The sequence below is a fragment of the Apteryx rowi genome, unplaced genomic scaffold (assembly GCF_003343035.1).
Source record: "Apteryx rowi isolate R43461 unplaced genomic scaffold, aptRow1 scaffold_214, whole genome shotgun sequence".
Classification (NCBI taxonomy): domain Eukaryota; kingdom Metazoa; phylum Chordata; class Aves; order Apterygiformes; family Apterygidae; genus Apteryx; species Apteryx rowi.
In genome coordinates, this window is record NW_020448464.1 from 731,275 (window position 1) to 749,439 (window position 18,165).

The 18,165-nt window shown below is 34.3% G+C and overlaps 1 protein-coding gene across 11 annotated transcripts in view; it reads left to right on the forward strand.

The window, feature by feature from the left end:
- VPS13A (vacuolar protein sorting 13 homolog A) overlaps positions 1–18,165 on the forward strand; it is a 117,596-nt gene that overhangs the window by 487 nt on the left and 98,944 nt on the right. For all 11 annotated transcript variants that reach the window (XR_003253282.1, XR_003253283.1, XR_003253284.1 and 8 more), the window contains exons 2-14: positions 8,278–8,321; positions 8,916–8,958; positions 9,974–10,069; positions 10,367–10,468; positions 11,427–11,536; positions 11,909–11,968; positions 13,162–13,221; positions 13,459–13,539; positions 14,001–14,058; positions 16,225–16,352; positions 16,566–16,672; positions 17,407–17,578; positions 17,967–18,029. Coding sequence is in view for 7 of the 11 variants with exons in the window: in XM_026064343.1 (XP_025920128.1) it covers positions 8,278–8,321; positions 8,916–8,958; positions 9,974–10,069; positions 10,367–10,468; positions 11,427–11,536; positions 11,909–11,968; positions 13,162–13,221; positions 13,459–13,539; positions 14,001–14,058; positions 16,225–16,352; positions 16,566–16,672; positions 17,407–17,578; positions 17,967–18,029 (1,124 nt within the window). In the remaining 4 variants the exon portion in view is untranslated. The remainder of the gene's footprint in view (positions 1–8,277; positions 8,322–8,915; positions 8,959–9,973; positions 10,070–10,366; positions 10,469–11,426; positions 11,537–11,908; positions 11,969–13,161; positions 13,222–13,458; positions 13,540–14,000; positions 14,059–16,224; positions 16,353–16,565; positions 16,673–17,406; positions 17,579–17,966; positions 18,030–18,165) is intronic.

An 18,165-nucleotide genomic window follows, 5' to 3' on the forward strand; every position in this document is an offset into this window, starting at 1 on the left:
GGAAGGGGTCGCGCGGAGCCCGGCGGGGGCGGTTGAGGCTGGGGCGGCCGCGGGAGGGGGGAGGGGCACCGTGTGCTTCCGGCGGGGGGGTCTGCGCCGGGGGAGGTGGGTTAAAAGAAAATAATAAAATAACTTGAGTCTATACCTATCCACTTGAGTTTTATTTTTCCCCTATTAACCCGTTCTTATTTTCTTATTTTGCGTCGAAACTTAAATTGGAGAGGAAGTTTGTGGATATTGAGATCGAGCTTGACATACGGAAAGTTTCTTGCAGACTGCCCAGAGAGCTTGACACCGCCCTAGGTGCAGAACTGAGAGCCCAATTTGTCTTGAAATGAATGTGAAACTCAACTGGTTTTATTGACTTATCTTTGCCCAGAAGTAAGAAACTAGATAGAACCACTTAAGGTTTTGATAGCGTTTTTGTGTGAGTGCCATGCTAGTGGAAGTGAGCAGTCTCACCTGCAAGTAACAGTGAAATGCAAAAGGGTCGTTTCTTTTTGGTGTTGTAATATGTAAGCCTAGAATACTTCTTATGTTTCATCTTTTACATTAAAGAATCAGGAACAGAAACAGACTTTTGGGAGAGTGTGTTAGGTGTTTCCAAATGCTGTGACCAGCTCCTCGTCCTAGGTGAGGTGAGCAATAGTATGTAAAAATAAATTAGTCCAAGTTCTGAAGGGAGCAAGGTATTCTGATTAAATGTGCTGTTTGGGATTCATTTGGTAATGTATGTATGAGAAAACAGGAATTAAGATCTCTCCTTCTGGTATGTCTGGGAAAGGTAAGATAGCATAAAGTAACTAAGATGCATAAAATTAACAGATGTGTGTATAGTGACCACTTCTACGCAGAATTAATTGTACTTTCCAGGTATCTGCAGCATTAGTAAAAGCAAACAAACAGCTGAAGTCTTTTTACTTGTGTGTCCGTATGTCTGTAGGTGTGAAGCTAGCATCCTTAAGCTATTTCTTACCTAGAATTCCTTTCTTAGGTATTCGTATCTTGAATTAGATTCTGGAAGCTTCTCCTGGATTTTATTTGCATCTTGGACATTTTTGATTCATTCTTCTGTTTTCCAAGATAGTGTCTTTGGTTTCATCTCTGCTGTAATCTTCCTTCAGACAGTCAAGGCATTTGTGGGATCTCTGCAAAGTTCAATCTCTATACAGAGTATTAAAACTGCAACAACACATGTAACTGCTAGAGAGAAAGAATTAGTCATTTATCCATAGCATTAGCTAATTTAGCATATTTATTAGGGATTATTTGCATCCTAATTGAAAGAACTGAGTTATTGCATCTTTTGGCAAAAAAAATGTCAAACTAATTGTTTGATTTGTCAACTTAGTATTCTAGAGTCATCACTTAAAATTTCTTTATATTCGGGGAAAGGAAGCAAAATTTTTAATGTAAAACATAGAACATTCTGTAAAAGTTTTGGACAACCATTATATGCTACAAAAAGTTAAAAGCTTGTATTTTTCCTGCTCTGCAAAATCTCATTTGAGATTAGTCTTGGCAGTTTATGATTGTAGAAGGCAATTCTTAACGAGATAAGAGCATGTTTGATTCCTTGCTTTTTTAACTAAATAGATATCAATATTCTTTACTTTGGAGTTTTGATGTTCAGCTGTTATGCTTTATAAACACGTGGAGCTTAACTTCAGGGTTTTCTATAATTTTCCCTTTAAATATTTTTAATATTTCAGAGGCTTTAGAACATCTTTTCTTTATATGAAACGCTTTTTTCCTCAGAACAGTGCCTTTGCTCTGGAATGAAATTAGTTTTTCTCTTTACAATTTGTATACTTGCATAGCATGGAAACTGATGTGTGAAGCTATGTCTTGTTCTGAAGTTCCCAGAACTACAGTGCAACATTCCTGAAACATCGTCTGTAGAAGGGTAATTTTTGATGGTCCACTGCATCATGCTTTCCCTTGTGCATGCAACTTAAACTGTGCTTAATGGTGTGTACATCTGCAATATTTATTTCATTCCAAAGGTTTTGGAGGTTCTAAAACATGCATTCATCGAACTAAAGGGTTACTACTGTCTTTCTATGTAGGCCTTCATTGATTAGCACATCCCTACTGTTGCGGGGGTCTAATGGCTTAATGTGTTGATTTCATTGGTTTCCTAAATTACTGTTGCAGAACTACACTCGTTTGTTCATTCGTTCCATCTGTCTGTCTGTCTGTCTCTCTCTCTCTTAGTTTTAGAAAAGTGGTGCAATTCTTTGTCTTAATATTTTGTGTAAAGTTAATGCATTTCAGGCATGATTTCAAATACTTAGGCAGTGATTATCAGCAAAGTTGTTCTTGCCGTAACAAATAGCCAGTGCTTTCTGAATGCCTCAGAGTACTGCACAGGTGCTATATATTTGTCTCTTAAAATTTAAAATATATACTTTTTCACCTCTGAATGATTAAATACCCAAGGGAGTGTTTTTTAGATGCTGTACTGAACAAATTATGTCCAACTTGTATTTTATAGTTAGCCTTTTAGATTAAGGTTGATAACCTGTTGTGGATAGATTGTGAATGTATAAAGTTTCCAAATTTACAGAAGAGGAAGCTATATTAATGAACATGCTTAACATTCATTTCAGTTTTGCATGATGAGAGAATTCAATATGTCATAGGAAAGCTATTCAAATTCAGTCTGTGTTGTAAAGTTATGTAACACTGCTCCTAACAAAATACATGTACAGTGTACCATTACTTTAGTAATGTTATAAAATATGGGGTTTTTGTTCACAAGAAACCTCAGATTGAAGGATAAAAATGCAAACTGTCTCAATATTAAAGAAATATTGGAAACTCTAGAAGCAGTCTTGGTTGAATTGCAAGAAAGAGCTYAGTGACCTGAAATCTTTAGACAATGCAGAAAGTAGAAAGCAGGTCAAACTATAAATGTGAAAAGGTAATTTGAACATGCAAGGCCAACATTTAAAAGGCCAAGGCTCAGATACAAATATAACAGGGAACAAAATCATGTTCATTAAGAACTTCATTAGTATGAGGCCAAATAAAAAAGTTAATCTGTTAAGTAGCTGTGAAGGAAAGCTATTGGATGGATGGTGCTGAGAAGGCCAGCGTTTCAAACCTCTTCTTGTTCTGGTCTTCACTTACACAGCTTTCAGTGGGCTACATTAATGAATGTATAAGAACTTTGCTTAGAGAAAGCAGATTAGATGAGAGTTTAGATAAGTTATATATTTTCAAATGTTCTAGATCTGATGCAGTTATATCTGAAGAGATGTTTAGATAAGTTATATATTTTCAAATGTTCTAGATCTGATGCAGTTATATCTGAAGAGATGTTTGAAGCAATCTGAGATGTTGACAGTTATCTTTGAGGAAAGATAACTCCATGCAGTGGAGCATGCAGGTTAGGTTTCTAGAAACTATGAGAGAGCAAACAGTTGTTTCACCGAAGCCCATGAGGCTACTATTTTCTTTTGACTGAGTCTAAATAACTTTTCAGTGTCTTTGTTTGACCCTCTGAACTGCACTTTAATATACTTAATTCTTGTTGACTTGGCACACCTACTTACTAGATAATGTCTCAAGCATATCTTACTTAACACAGCTTGTTATTAGGGCAGCTATGCTAGTTGGACTATCTAGACAGACATTTGACACAAGTTTATGGGTACCCAAATGCTTCTTACCTACTTTTTCCAGCTACACCTATTGTTCTAATAAAAGACTACTTCCTTTACATACCTTGTTCTTTGGAAGATAGCTGTTGTAGGCCGTTCAGGCTGTCTTTAAAAATACCTGTGAGTGACAGTGGATCATAATTTTTCTATTAAGATTAATCTGATGGACCTCTATCATGAATAAGAGAATGCCCTTTGAATAAGAAAATCTGTTTCTTGTTCCATAAGTATCTTGTGATGTGTTTGCAAAGAACAAGTGGAAAGGAAGCAAAACAATATTGAAAATGGTTTTCAAAATGCAGAGCAAGTATTCTTTACTGTGCTGACTGTTCTAAGGAAGATGCAGTCCAGATTGCTGATTTGAATTGATGGTTGGATACATTATAGAAAAGCAGGGTCTCTGTGGTCCAGCCGCCCTCTCGCCTCTCATCAGCTTTCTGCCATCTCTGACGCAGAAGCCCCAAAAATGCAAATGTTGATATGTCTTTGGCAAATCAGAGAAATATTGTACTATTTGGTGCTCTGTTGCTGCTGGTGGCATTCGGTTTTAAGCAATGAAGTATACAGCTGCAGCAAACAAGGCAACTCTGATGTGTCTTAAAGAGCACAGTGCTTTGTCTCTTTCAGTATTAACTAGACCATTCCCATGAAATAGGAAGTTCAATGGTTGCTTAAATTTAAATGAATAGCAGGTATACATACCCAAAATACAACTGTCCAGTTATGGATGTGATAGTTCTTCCTATTTTATATGAAGCACCTTGTACTGTATGGATTGCTATTGTGACAGTGAATTGTCAAGGAGACTTTTCCAATTTCACCCCTTTTTAGAGTGGCTGCTGAAAAGTTGATCAGTCTGTTAAGCAGTCATATTTAGTGATGAATGTCTAATAGATGGCAAATCTGAGCGCATGCTCACTGAAGATGTGCATACAATATGTGCAGCCACACCTGAATTAGTGTTAATTTAGTGCAGATAGTTCACAAGGAAGATAACCATGCACAGACTCCAGTCCTGGGTAGTTACTGAAACAAGTGATTCTCCACATCCCTCATGGAGAACTATTGTAGAGGCTGTATTGACATCATTTTCATCTTATCTTGTCAATGGAAACTAAATTGGTAATAAACAGACTATATTTAAGACAAATTAAAGGAATTGCACCTGATTGGACATYTGGCCGGATATTAGTGGGAATTCTACAGCATTTTGTGAAACTTTTATTTGGGTCCTAATCTGCTTTGATTCGTTTTTTGACACCTTGCGGGGCAGAGGATCTAGAAGGAGATGTTGGGGAGAGAAACAAGTGCCCAAGCCTCAGTAGTGACTTGATGCTTTTTTTATGTAGGCAGCTGGACATCCATAACAAAATGTCAGTTAGGCCTCTGTTGGAGCTGTTTAGTTCACCCTATGTATCTTATTTCCTACATCTCTGTGAGCAACATCCTTGGTAATAGGTGTTTGGTCATGCACTCAAGTTCTAACAGCTATTTTGAGTGTATAAAATTAAAACTATAAACCTGTTTATTCCAGAATTTTGGCAAATGCTTGATTTTGTTAAGTTAGTTAGAATATCCGGATGTCAGTAAAGCTAAGAAGTTGCTTCATTTGTAGCCTAAATAAATCCTAGACTGTACTATAGGTATTTATAAACATTCTGGCTTTTATTACTGCTTTGGCTGTAAGCCTACATGTTTAAAGCTAGATATTTACAAAACTCTGACTACTTATTTGGACAGGTTTTTTACTCATCAAATAAGGTTTTATCCAGGTGCATTTCTGTCTTCAAAACAACCAACCTCCCTCCCCCCCCTTCCCCTCCCACAAAACAAAGCAACCAAAAAAACCCCCCAAGATGTATTTTGAAATTTTTGCAGTTAAAATCCATTTGCAGTGCTCCAAGATAGTAAAGTTCTGTAGCTATATTATAGTCTGTAACAGATTTTGTTCCCTTATTTCACTCCCTGTGTTTGCAAGGGCAACTTAATGTTTGTAGCAGAGCACTCAGGGTATAGTGCAATTGCACTTGTAGTTTCATGGCAAGTAAAACAGCTGAGTGTGATAGAGACTGACTTTTTGCAATTAAAGAGAATACTGACTGGGTCGGTTATGGTGTCTCAAATTAGCAGTGCTAATTGGGTGACAGCTGAGGTGTAGTAATTTTTGAAATAGTGGTTTAATTGCAAGAATGTTTAGTGACGGTCCTCCTTGCTCTCTCTCTCAAGCATAGGAAAGACAAAGGATGTATCAATGGACAAAACACAGTGCTTCAGTAGCCTTTTGTATGCCTTGATGGTCAATTCCATGTGGTCATACCTTCAGTTAAGCAGGGTTTGGAAAGTAGTAAGTCAACTATGCTTACTCACTGTTAGTAAGTAAACTATGACACTTTAGTGAATGTATTTCAGTAAATTTACATTAAAAATGGTGGTGACTGCAGTTTTATTAATTTATCTCTAATGTTTTTAAGTAAAACCTTTAAACTTATGAATCATAAAACTGCAAATACGGAAAAAGGATGAAAAATGGTGAAGAATTATTTCGATGGTCCCCCTTGCCTTCCCCATCCCAGCTCTTATATAGAATTGTCAAAACCATCATGTTCGAAACAGTGTTGATGCCATTTGTGCTCAGTGCCAGCATGATGTGCCTAGGTAAAATGAGCTATACTTCTCCATCACAAAATATTTTTTGCAAGTGCCTGGGATAACAATCATTGCTCACTTTGTGGTACCTTACTTTTAGAAGCATTAGGGCTGTCAAATTATTACAGCTTAAATTACTCTGCCTCAGCTGAAATGTAGCATATTCTATGCCCTCAATAAATGCAGGGCAGTTTTACTTAGTGCGCAGTGGAAGCTAATATTCCTGTCAATCTGTGTGTATTGTAAAGTTTAAAAGCAGAACCACTAGCTCTCAAAACCAGCCCTGCATATAGGTATTTCTGTTGAGGAGAGGCTGATAGCAGCACATGGCAGAGGTATAGTATGCTACTTCAAGCTGTTTATAAATTGTTGTGATGAATACATTAAATCATTCAAAACCTTGCAGTACTTTGAGTCCCATAAGATGGGTGATTATTTTACCTGAGCAGTTGTTCAACAGCAATTCAGTAACTTGAGTCAACTCTTTAAGGAATGCATTTTTTAATTTTTTTGAGTCCTATTCCTCAGAATCAGTGGTACTTTTAACAGTAGTCCAATGCCATCATCAGTGTATAAATGCAAGAATATTTCTTCCTGTTGGAGCTCCTGTCTTCCCATAGATCTGCTCATTTCTAACTTGAGTCCCCAAAAGGAACAAATTATTTGGTCAATCAAATGTTCATTTGCAATTTCAAGTCACGTGCCATTACAGACATTCTGGTTTTCTGAATCTCATTTATGCCCCTGTTCAGCAGTATCAGGTATCTGTTCCATGTGCATGTGTTAACAGTATAAAGTAATTTGATGGTAATTGTTGCAATCATTCTTGTAGAATTTGTAGAAGCCATTTCGTCAAACTATGTGCAATTTTTAAGTAATGAGTTACCTGTTTGCTTCTAATGTCAAGTTTGTAATTTAGAATATATTATAAAAACAGATCTCAAAAATAAAACAATTTTCTGTGTTTACACAATGCTGAATTTATTGTTGTCTTGAGATATTTAACAATTAGATTTACTGTAATGCTTCCCATGAACTTTCTATAAGCTTGTAAACATGTGCTAAGTGAAAGGCAAGTGTTCGTTTACCGGAGTTGTTATTCTAGGAAAAGGTCACGATTCAGGCTTCCTGGATGATGAGGTCTGAGGTGTATGAAATAATAGGACTTTACATTCATTTAATTCACTGCTGGTCAGCAATTTAATCACCTGCATAGGATTCCATATAGGACTCAGTTTCAGTTTTCAGCATCTTGCTGGCCTATAGACAAATAGGACATTTTATATAAATAAGTAGTGTGTTTAATTGAACTAATTTTGATAATTTTAAGGTAGTATATTGTAGAGCTGGCATGAAAACAGAAGGAGCTGATGAAGAAGTGTTGCTATTTTTTAATGATGATTTTTTTTCTCGAAAGTATCCCATCATTGCTCTAACTGATGCTAGCAGTAGGGCTACCTAACATTTTTCTTACTGTGTCAGATCGACCTTTTCTGAGACAGCTGGTTCACAGCAATTTTACCATAACTTGCAAATGTAAGATTTTCTTTAGGGCTAAATAGTTGCTGTAAATGTAACATTGTAGTATGGCTTATAGTCTTTCCACAAGCATAGGAAGCAGATGGCTGAGGAAAAAGAAGCAAATTTTTAATTTCAGATGGCTTCTTATAAAATGTGGCAGTCATTTCCAACCTTTTTACTTTATGGAATCTGTTTTTTTTTTTCCCCCTCTCATGAAAGCTCCATGGGAAAGTCTCAAAGGGAGGTTGTTGTGTAGCATATAGGAACATTGTATTCTTAATCATCCTTCATGGCTGTTTTGTGTAATGTGTGGGTACCTTTCACCCTAAAGACTTGGAGAACCACAGGTCAAAGACCACAGATTCAGACTTCAAGATATTTAACATGCATCACTACAGACTTGCTGAATTTTAGTTTTACCTGTTGGCTTCTTGACTTTTAGGAGCTGTAGCACTGAAGAATCTTGAAATAAAAGAAAATGCGCTGGTAAGTGAATAAAAATAAAAATAGCACTGTTGTAAAAACTGATTCTTGGACAACATATTGGGTTGTACCTGCTCTTTTCTGTTCCTATTTTAGAATACACGACCTTTTAAATCAAAACTTACTGGTTTTTTTCCTGCTCTAGAAGCAGCAAGTTGGGAAAAGTCACTAAGGCCTTGATTCTTCGTAGACAGTCATAATTACAGTTGTGTTTGGATTGTCTAATGAATTTGAGATTATAGATGAAGGTGTATACTGGCTTCACTTAGCATGTTTTGCAAAAGGAAAAAGCTCTCAGTAATTGCTTAAGGTTCCGGTCAAAAATAATACTGTAAAGCTTTTTTTTTTTTTTTCCCTCTATAGATTATGAAGGTAGAAGCTTGCTGTTGGGAATGTTTTTAACCTAGCCTTGCTTAACAGTCTAAACCAATAACCAAAATCTAGCTTGTTCCTTTATATTCAGTATTTGGTGGTTAAGGGGTAAATTAGGTATTAAGGTTACCATCTTTTTTTTTTTTTCCCCCTCCCCCTCCTTATTTGGAAAAAATTCACAAGTGGCTGAAATGAGATTAAATGTTCTAAAACGCTTTCTTTCAGAGTCAGCTGGATGTGCCATTTAAAGTTAAAGCAGGACATATTAGTAAGTTGTGTTTTGTAATACATGTTTCAGTAATGTAAAAATTAATAAATACACTTCTTTTCCTTACTCATGGGCTTAGGCATTCTAAGCAAGTAATTTTTATAGTTTTCTTGATTTGCATGTTTTGTACATTCTGAAGTTTGTTTCATCTGAAGCAACTGTAATTGTTTGAAGATGCTTCTTTCCTAGAGCTAAGATGGTAAAGTTAAAATATATGGGAGACTTGTCTAATCACTTCAGTACTAACAAGAAAAGAATCCAGTATAGCAAAGTTTAACAACTGAGCGATACTGGGTCTCTTCTGTTTTTTTAGCAAGACTCCACAAGTGATGTTGACTCCCTCTTCACCATTTATCCTCCTTCCTCTTTTTTTGCATATATGACAGGTTTTTACAGTGCAGGTTGGCTCTCTCGTAAAAATAAAATATTTCTTAAAGCACAAAGGTAAATCTAAAGACATTTTGTTTTCCTGAAACCTATTTTTGTGGCTCTGATCTCTGTTTATTAAAACTTGCACTTGTATGAAGAGTGAGAGACATTGTTACCTCAGGATCCAACTCTGCCTGTACTCACAGACACCTACACATTATTGTGATCCTACTCCACAGAAAAAGAATAAGAATTTTATATTTTAAAAATTTTGGGTTTGGCAGCATTTAACTGACCAATTATGTATGACCTGCGCATGCTCTTCTTTTTTATGAGGGTATTGCAGTGGATATGGAAGGAAGGAGAGGCTGTTAGGAAGAAAGAGTGTAATTCAAGGCAGTAAGGAGAGGAACTGTAGACTTACTAGTTCTGCTCTTGGAAAAAATTGCCTAATATTCATTTGTGTGCTGTGCAAAACGAACAAAAAACCCAAAGGACGCAAGACCCTCTGACACAYATTTTTTCTCTCTGATATGATAATTCAATCTATGTTTTGTTGTTATTTTCAACTCTCTTTCTAATCTTGCATCTTTTTTCAGTCAGCTATTTAATGGTATAGCTCAACCTTTTTCTTTTGCATTTATAGGTCAACTTAACCTACAGATTCCATGGCAAAACCTTTATACTCAACCTGTTGAGGCAGTTCTTGATGGAGTTTATTTGCTTATCGTGCCGACAGCCAGTAAGTCAATATAGAGGGGAAAAAAGTGAATATGGATGGGTGGGATTTCAGAAGTCTCTGTAATTGGTTGATACTGCTTTCATTAGCTTTATTCCTAGGAGATACTCTCACCAAATCCAAGTAGATAATGGGGAATAGGATGTCTTCTGGTAGTTTAAATTTAGTCTAATTTTTGGTKGTTATATGCCTATTAATAAAATGTGAAAAGAATTACTTTAGATTAAAAAGGGGAAACAGCATCTTCCAAAAAGTGTGTAAGGTTTTTGTATCTTAATTTTTTTTACATTGTGTATTTAGGCATAAAATATGATGCAGAAAAAGAAGCCAGACAGCTCTTGGAAGCAAGGCAAAGAGAACTGCAAAGAATAGAGGAAGCAAAGCAGAAAATAGCTGACCAAGGTAGGAGTGGGAAAAGCTAATAGAAGTGGCTCTGTTTCTTTATTTTTTTAATATGGCTGGGTTTTCCACTTAAATTGCTTCAGATTCAGGTTTCCCTCTTGATATTTTAAACTATTAGTTACAGATTTTAACTTCTTATGGAAAGTTGTTATAACTTTGCAAAATGTTTTGATTAGTCATTGTGGTAGCTGTTAAATATTGAATATTTTTGTGCATAACATTGTTGACCTTTGGAAATCAGATGCTGTGTTGCATAGAATTGTGATTTGTTCACATTGAGTCATATATATGTGGCATCCTTACTGCAGAAGGGACATCCTCAAAATAAAAAGGTTTGAAAGATTATATGTTCTGATGTAAATAAGCAGATAAATAATAATCCAAGAGCCTTATGTCATATCTTGCCTAAGTTACCTCTTCTCTGATAAGAAACAATTTAACCTGACTTACAGCAGCAAAGAACTTTTATGATTACACCATTTTAAAGCTTCTGTTTAGTTTATCTGGAATATGTTAAGTCTTATCATCTTAAATTGAAATTTTGATATTAAAAAATGTACTGACCACCTTGAACATCAGTTTGTGCAAGTAATACTTTTGAATAACCTGGTTATTCATGCATCAGGTAATAAGTCTGAAACCCTGTAGAGTGAGGATATAAATGTTACAGAATATTCTGAAAGAATAGAGTTTTATGCAACTAGAGTACAGTGTAATAGAAAATTTAAATATCTGTCATGATGTTATTCTGCTGTATAGTTTTTATAGATGTGAATGATTTCATTCTTTTGGTGTTTCTAACAACATCTGGTTAGCTACAAAACTTTATTATGTTCTTGTTTTTTGCAAACAAAACAAAAGTTTTGTTTTTAGAAGTATTTTCATTTTTAAACTAAWCAGGGTAGTTTTTAAAACTATTTTAATGCAAATAAAATATTATTTTTTTCCTTCAATTTAGATAAAGTAAAAGAAGAGAAACAAGACAGTTTTGTTGAAAAATTAGTCACTCAGGTCATCAAAAATCTTCAGGTTAAAATTTCCAACATCCATGTTCGCTATGAAGACGATGTAAGTACTTTTGTGTATTTTAACGTACAGGGTTGGGTACTATAACATTAAACTAGGAACTGGGCTGTATTTTCCTCCTCCTCTTGCTTTCCACATTGAGAGAATCCTACTAAAATTTTGTAAGTTAACTTAAAAATGAAAACAGATAAAAATGTTGTACCACAGCATAAAGATATTTGTCTGGATATGGTTGGATACATAGAGGATAAAGCTGTCAGATCTTTGCAAGATATATATATTTTTATATATGTGTGTGTGTGTGTGTGTATATATATATATTTTTTTTTGCTTTAAGCTCTTTATTTTCAAGTCTAAATTTTGAGCGTAAGATGATGCTTTTTTTTTGGATTTTTTTTTTTCCACCTCCATTAGATCACAAATCGGAATAACCCCTTGTCATTTGGGATTTCACTTCAGAATCTGAGTTTACAGGTAATATATATTTTCATCTAAAAGCATCTGTTTTACGTTGATGTATACTGATACTTAAGTCATATTGATGTTCCTTCTGGTAACATATTGTCTAATGAAAGAATACCCATAATCCTGAGCTATGCAAAATGGTAACTACTTGGTTTACCAAATCCAACATAAATATTGGGGGTGGTTGCCCCTAAAATGCTGGGGGAAAAAAAATGAACCTGCAGAAAGAAATTTGTATTATTCTGCCTGCTGCACTTCTTGGTTGCCAGCCACCTGTGCTGGAGTGTTGATATTCAGAATTTGTAAATGTTAGCATATTTTACTGAAATTGCCATGAGCCCTGAGAATGGAAGTTACTTCTTAATATTTAGAAGAATAATGAGAATGGTATCCTGTTTTGAGCTGGAGAGCTCAAATCTTGGACCTGCATGCTCCAGTTCAAGGTAGTAATAGTAGTCAGCATAAATCCTGTATATTTTTTCTGGAAGACTACTAATAAGGGCAATGTGCTGGTTCTGCTGAGTTGCTCTGATTCAGTAGCTTCTGTTGTATGGCTAATAATCTTAAAGATCACATATCTAAGTAAATATTACTTTATTCTGTTGAATGAACAGAATTGTTTTAGGAACACTTGTTAGCCTATTGAGGATACAATGAAAACTTTTTGCTAACTCCTCCATGCAAACAAGAGTACTATTTACATAATGAACAAAAACTTCTTGGTATTCTTACTGTTTTACTCTTGAAATGCCTGTTGTATTAGCATTGAAAATGTATGATAACGTATAATATTTCTGTTTTGCTCAAACTAAGATGCTACTTGCAGAATTACAAAAGAATTCTAGTCCTTTGTTTATCTCTTTCCATAAAGCCTGCCTAAAAATAATTCTGATGTAAAAGAACACAGTTTGCAATACTGAAAATAGAATTTTACAAAATTTTTTGGTTCTTGTGTGCAGCCTAACAGTCACTGCAGGGGTATGCACATTTTGGGGGAAGTAATCCAGTAAAGTTTCCAGTTAAGAAAATAAAGGCTTAATTCACTTGAAACAAAAGACACTCTCCTATTATTTTCAGTGGGGTTTAATTATGGTTTTGTTTCTGTCTGTTTTACTAGTATATTTCAGCGATGATTCTAAGATTAAAGCAAAAAGACTGATATATTATAGACATCAGAATAATTTTCCTTAATTTTTTTTCAGACCTCAGATAAGAACTGGAATCCGTGTTTACATGATGAAACTGCCAAGTTGTTCTACAAGGTACAATATAAACTGTATGCTAAAGAAAGTTATTATAATACAAGCTACTTACTAATTTAAGTTTCATGTACAGAAAGTGAGGTCAAGAAAAGTTATAACTCTATAGTCTGTGAAACAGGAAGGTGCCTAGTCTGTGAGGAGCATTCTGAATAATTTCATTCATCCAGACTCTGTGAAAGCCAAATTATTCATTCAAAATTTGTAGGTGGTATTATTAATGTTTCATTGTATTTTCAGCTTGTACGACTGGATAATCTTTTTGCATATTGGAATGTGAAATCTGAGATGTTCTATCATGGCGGTTATGATGAATCTTTGGTAAGTAAGGCATGTGATAATATACCTGGTATTCTAGTTCATATTGTGACATGTTCAGCATGCTTCACATTCAGTTCTACTTCCATTTTTGTCAATGGCCCATAAAATTGTCTTGTTAGTAATGACTCTTTTAGGAACAAAAATAGTGAATGTTAAAGGCTTTTATGTAACTGAAGTACAACTTCACCCATCTGCAGGAGTTAAACAAAATGTCCTTTGTCAATTATAAATTATACAAAATACACTATCGTTTCACTGTTCAGTCATTTAATTTAGCTAAAATGGTAGTCCTTTAATAAACAGATGTTACTATGTTTTATCTTAAAGCAGAATTGTTTTGAACTGTACTCTGTATCAGAGGGATTATCTGAAGCCCATATTAATATGTAAACATTTTTATATTTTAGAAGTTTATCATGAAATGCAATTGCAGCTTGTTTTTAACTTTATTATGTGTGTAGGTTAACTTAAAACAGGGAGTTGCCTGCCACAATGTGATCCCAGAGGGTTATGATTTTGGTAAGTGGTGTTATTTCATTTGTATCTGTAACATACTTGTATGCTTTACTTCAAATTTTTAATATCTATCAGAGTTCTCTACCTTGGCTGTTATTCAAAAATCATAGTAAAGAGTGCAGTATGGTTCTTTTACAGAAATAACTGTCTCTGTTATTGAGTACTGTGCCCTATTTGTACTTTTAAAAAGGCTTTGATAGAATATGTATCTTGAGTTACATATGTGTTATGTACACTTTCATCTAATGTCATAAATCCTTATCGTTCACATCCATTGATTTTAAAAAGTTTAGCAACGATCTGTGCATCATGTAACATAAATCAGTTTGGTACGAATACTGATGGCTTCGGGATCATGTACCTTATGCGAAGTGTATCTTTTTCATTATAAGTAGAAACAGTAACCAAAACAGCAAGTCTGAAGCCTCCAAAGTTTTTCTTAGTGTTGCCATGTTGCAATTGTACTTCGAGGCTTGCTTAGTTTATTTTTAAAGTTACATTTGCTTAGCTCAGAGGTGCTGGTTGTTTACTTTTCATTGTAGAGAAGACAGGTGAGCTTTTTTCTTATGTGCCTCTGTGTGATTTTTTAGAACCTGTTTAGAAGGCAGAATAGCTTTTGAAGCGGCTTGTCCTCTAGTAAGTGCGTCCTCAGTTATTATGGGTATGGTTAAAAAGGGCAGTGTTAGTTTTACAGGTTTTTTTTTTTCTTACTACCTTTGCCTGACAGAGGAAGCCTTCTGTGCAGATCTATTCAACCACCAAAGAATTATTTAACAGTTTATTCTGATTCCTTATCTATCATTTTCAGTAGCTAACTTTGACTCTTTTTACAAGAAAGAAAAATACTATTTTAGATGAAAACAGGTGCAGACATCCTCTGTTGTCAAAATCCCTGTATAGAAGTCCAAAATAGCTGAAAGCAAAGTTCCAGGACTCGGGATTTACACTGTTAAAATTCAGCAGTGCCGTGAGAGATGAATATAGATATTTTAAGATTTATATCATGCCAATGTTCTGTGCTAAATGAAAAAGCAGGATCTTTCAAAGTGATTTTCTAGATTGAAGCCTGGATAGGCAGGTAGTAATTACAAAATTTTCTTTTGTCATTTGAGCTAAATGCAATTATGTATACTTATATAGAGTAAAAGAAATTTAAGAAGCTAACTGTAGGGAGAAATTAATGGAGATCAACTATGCTTCCACATAAGATTTGTGGAAGAAAAATTAAACTATATTTCTACAAGAAGCACTGGGCTTAAACTGAAACAAAGTTAAACAGTATCTCATCTGGAAAAACCTCCTATTTCTACAGGTATAAACCTGTCTGTGAATTTAGAATATTTGTTATTTAGATGGTCTGTAAATATTTGTGTTGAAATCAAAGGAGTTTTCCATAATAAAAATATGATTTATATGAATTCAAGCAATATACTAATTCTCATTGTTGTTACTTGCTAAAACAGCTGAAAAGTTGAACCAAACATGATTGCTGAAGGCTATATTGAATGCCTGTTGCTGCCAAATTGATGAGGAACAGATAAAACATTTCTGCTCTGAATATTTGTCTCATGTTCTTGTTTCACCTTGTGCTTAGCATATAATTGATTGTTCTATGCTTACTTGGACTTAGAAACATGGAATGCTTGGTTTTACAAAACCATTGGCATGATTAGAACTTGTCAAACAATTCAAAACATCAGTAGCATAAAACAAAAGTAAATTTTCCTGTTTCCTTTTAATGTGCTAAGTTTTTGGAAAGTCTACATTAATGGGTAATCTTGAAACATGGAAAAATTCCTCATGATAAATTAGATTGTTAATGCAAACGCACATTGCTTAAGCAATGCTTAATAATGCATAATGTTATGAATAGCTTGTATCATAGCAATAAAACTTAAATTTGTTCCAAATATAAATTATTACTTGAAGCATCTGCCTTGTGATATTGCATATAGAAGTTTTGTGAAAATGTTCTACTTGTAATATTGCCAGTATGAAAATGGAAATTGAGTATTGTTTGTATTATATTTTAAGCTATATTGATCACGTCTTCGCATTTTAAAGTCTATCATTTTTGAATGAATGACCTGGCATAACCTGAGTGGCTAATATTATATATTATTAGTGGCAATCTTAAATAATTTAATTGCACTTTCTTGTGTTTTTTAGTATTCCGCCCAATTTCAGCTAAAGCCAAACTCCTTATGAATCCTCGATCAGACGTTGACTTTTCAACACCGAAAATGGATTTAGATGTAAATTTACAGGATATAGCTGTTGAATTCAATAAGCCGCAGGTATAAACTGCTCTTTTGAAATTCTATGTAGTGTGGTTAAAAAAAAGTTAGTTTTACAAGAATAACAAAAGAAATAGACTGAAATGTTAAAATGCAATGGGGTGTTTTCATTAGTCTTGTTTTTCTTTGTGAGTTATGTTCTCATAAAAGAAAAATCTGGTTTATGCTGTTCTCAGAAAGACAATAATAATCTGTGTTTGGAATTTCTTTCAGTACTTCAGTGTTATGGAGCTCCTTGAATCTATTGATATGATGACACGAAATCTGCCATATAGGAAGTACAGACCTGATGTTCCATTGCACAACAATGCCAGGACATGGTAGGAGTCCTGAGACTTTGAAAACAATTTGTTAGTTGTTCATTTGAAATAATAATCTGGGGTTGTTTCTTGTTTAAAGAGGTTAGCATTCATTTCCTCCTGAAACTAAGTCCTCTGTTTTGTTTTTTTGTTGTTCTTAAGCTATGAATACTAAAAGACATTTGAAAGGCAAAGACACAATATTTGAAAGCTTGCATCTGCTGTCCTAAATGCACCTATTAGAAACTTAAGTCCAATAATCTTTAAATATCTTAACTCTGTTTTGATGAATGAAATTTCATTGTGTGTCCACTGTTACAAGAATACAACTATTATCTAAAAATAGATAAACCTTTTAAATATGGATGAAAGTCAATAGATTTCTTTTCAAAAGTTTCCTTGTAAATATGTTTAGAAAATATATATCTGCGTGTGTGTATGTATATATACATATATAAGTATATACACACACATATATACATACATATGTTATAAATGTGTATATATGTACACACACACACATGCATACTAGTGTGCACTCTTGTAGAAAGCTTCAATACTTTCTAGGTTTAGGAAATAGCAGTCTCTCAACTTCGGATGGAAAAAAAATTAAAATCCTTGGTTTCTTCTATTGAACAGATGAGGGATTTCACTCTTTCACAACTTGAAGCAGTATTTAATGGTAGTCTGTGTGGCTCTAGGTGTCTTTTCAATATGCCAGCAGAAAAGCATACTTCATTTGTCCTTGCTTTTAGGTGGAAATATGTTATTTATGGCATCCTTGAAGTAAATGTTCAACCTAAGCTCCAAATGTGGTCATGGGAACGTATTCAGCACCATAGGAAACAAGTGAAGAACTACAAAGAGATGTATAAAACAAAGATAACATCAAAAAAACCCAATGAAGAAATCTTAAAATTGTTGGAGGTTAGTTGGCTTCCCTTAAAGGTTTAAATGTTGTTGAATGTGAAATTCATTCATCTTGCTATCTTCTTTAACATCAATGTTTGCACATTCCTAAGTTAGTACTAATTTATACTAAAACTTTTCAGTGGCCTGATGTGCACTCTCAGTACCTTTTTCTGTGAACAGTCTTAATAAAGGTATTAGATCTTTTTTTCATTAGTAACTACAGTGAAGAAAAGCTTAAACTGGTGTGTTTTTCTTTTGTAGATCTATTTAAGTTTTTGTACTTGAGCAAGTTGTTTTGGTTCCATTGAAAGACTTATGTACTGTCTTTTACTGTAAAATTGTGTGCTTTGAAATCTAACCAAATGAAATTTTCAAGAAAAAAAAAATCTCGCTTCCTTTCTAGGAATTTGAAAAGGCCTTGGATATTTTCAACATCACGCTAGCAAGGCAACAAGCAGAAGTTGAGGTAAAGTTTCATTATTTAAGTAATCAGAAGAACATCTGTAAGATGAGATTGTGGACATTTTAGGTGCATTTTAATTCTAGCCTTTAAATTATGAATTTTAGTCTTTCTATTTTCCTTGTATCACGCGTTATTATAA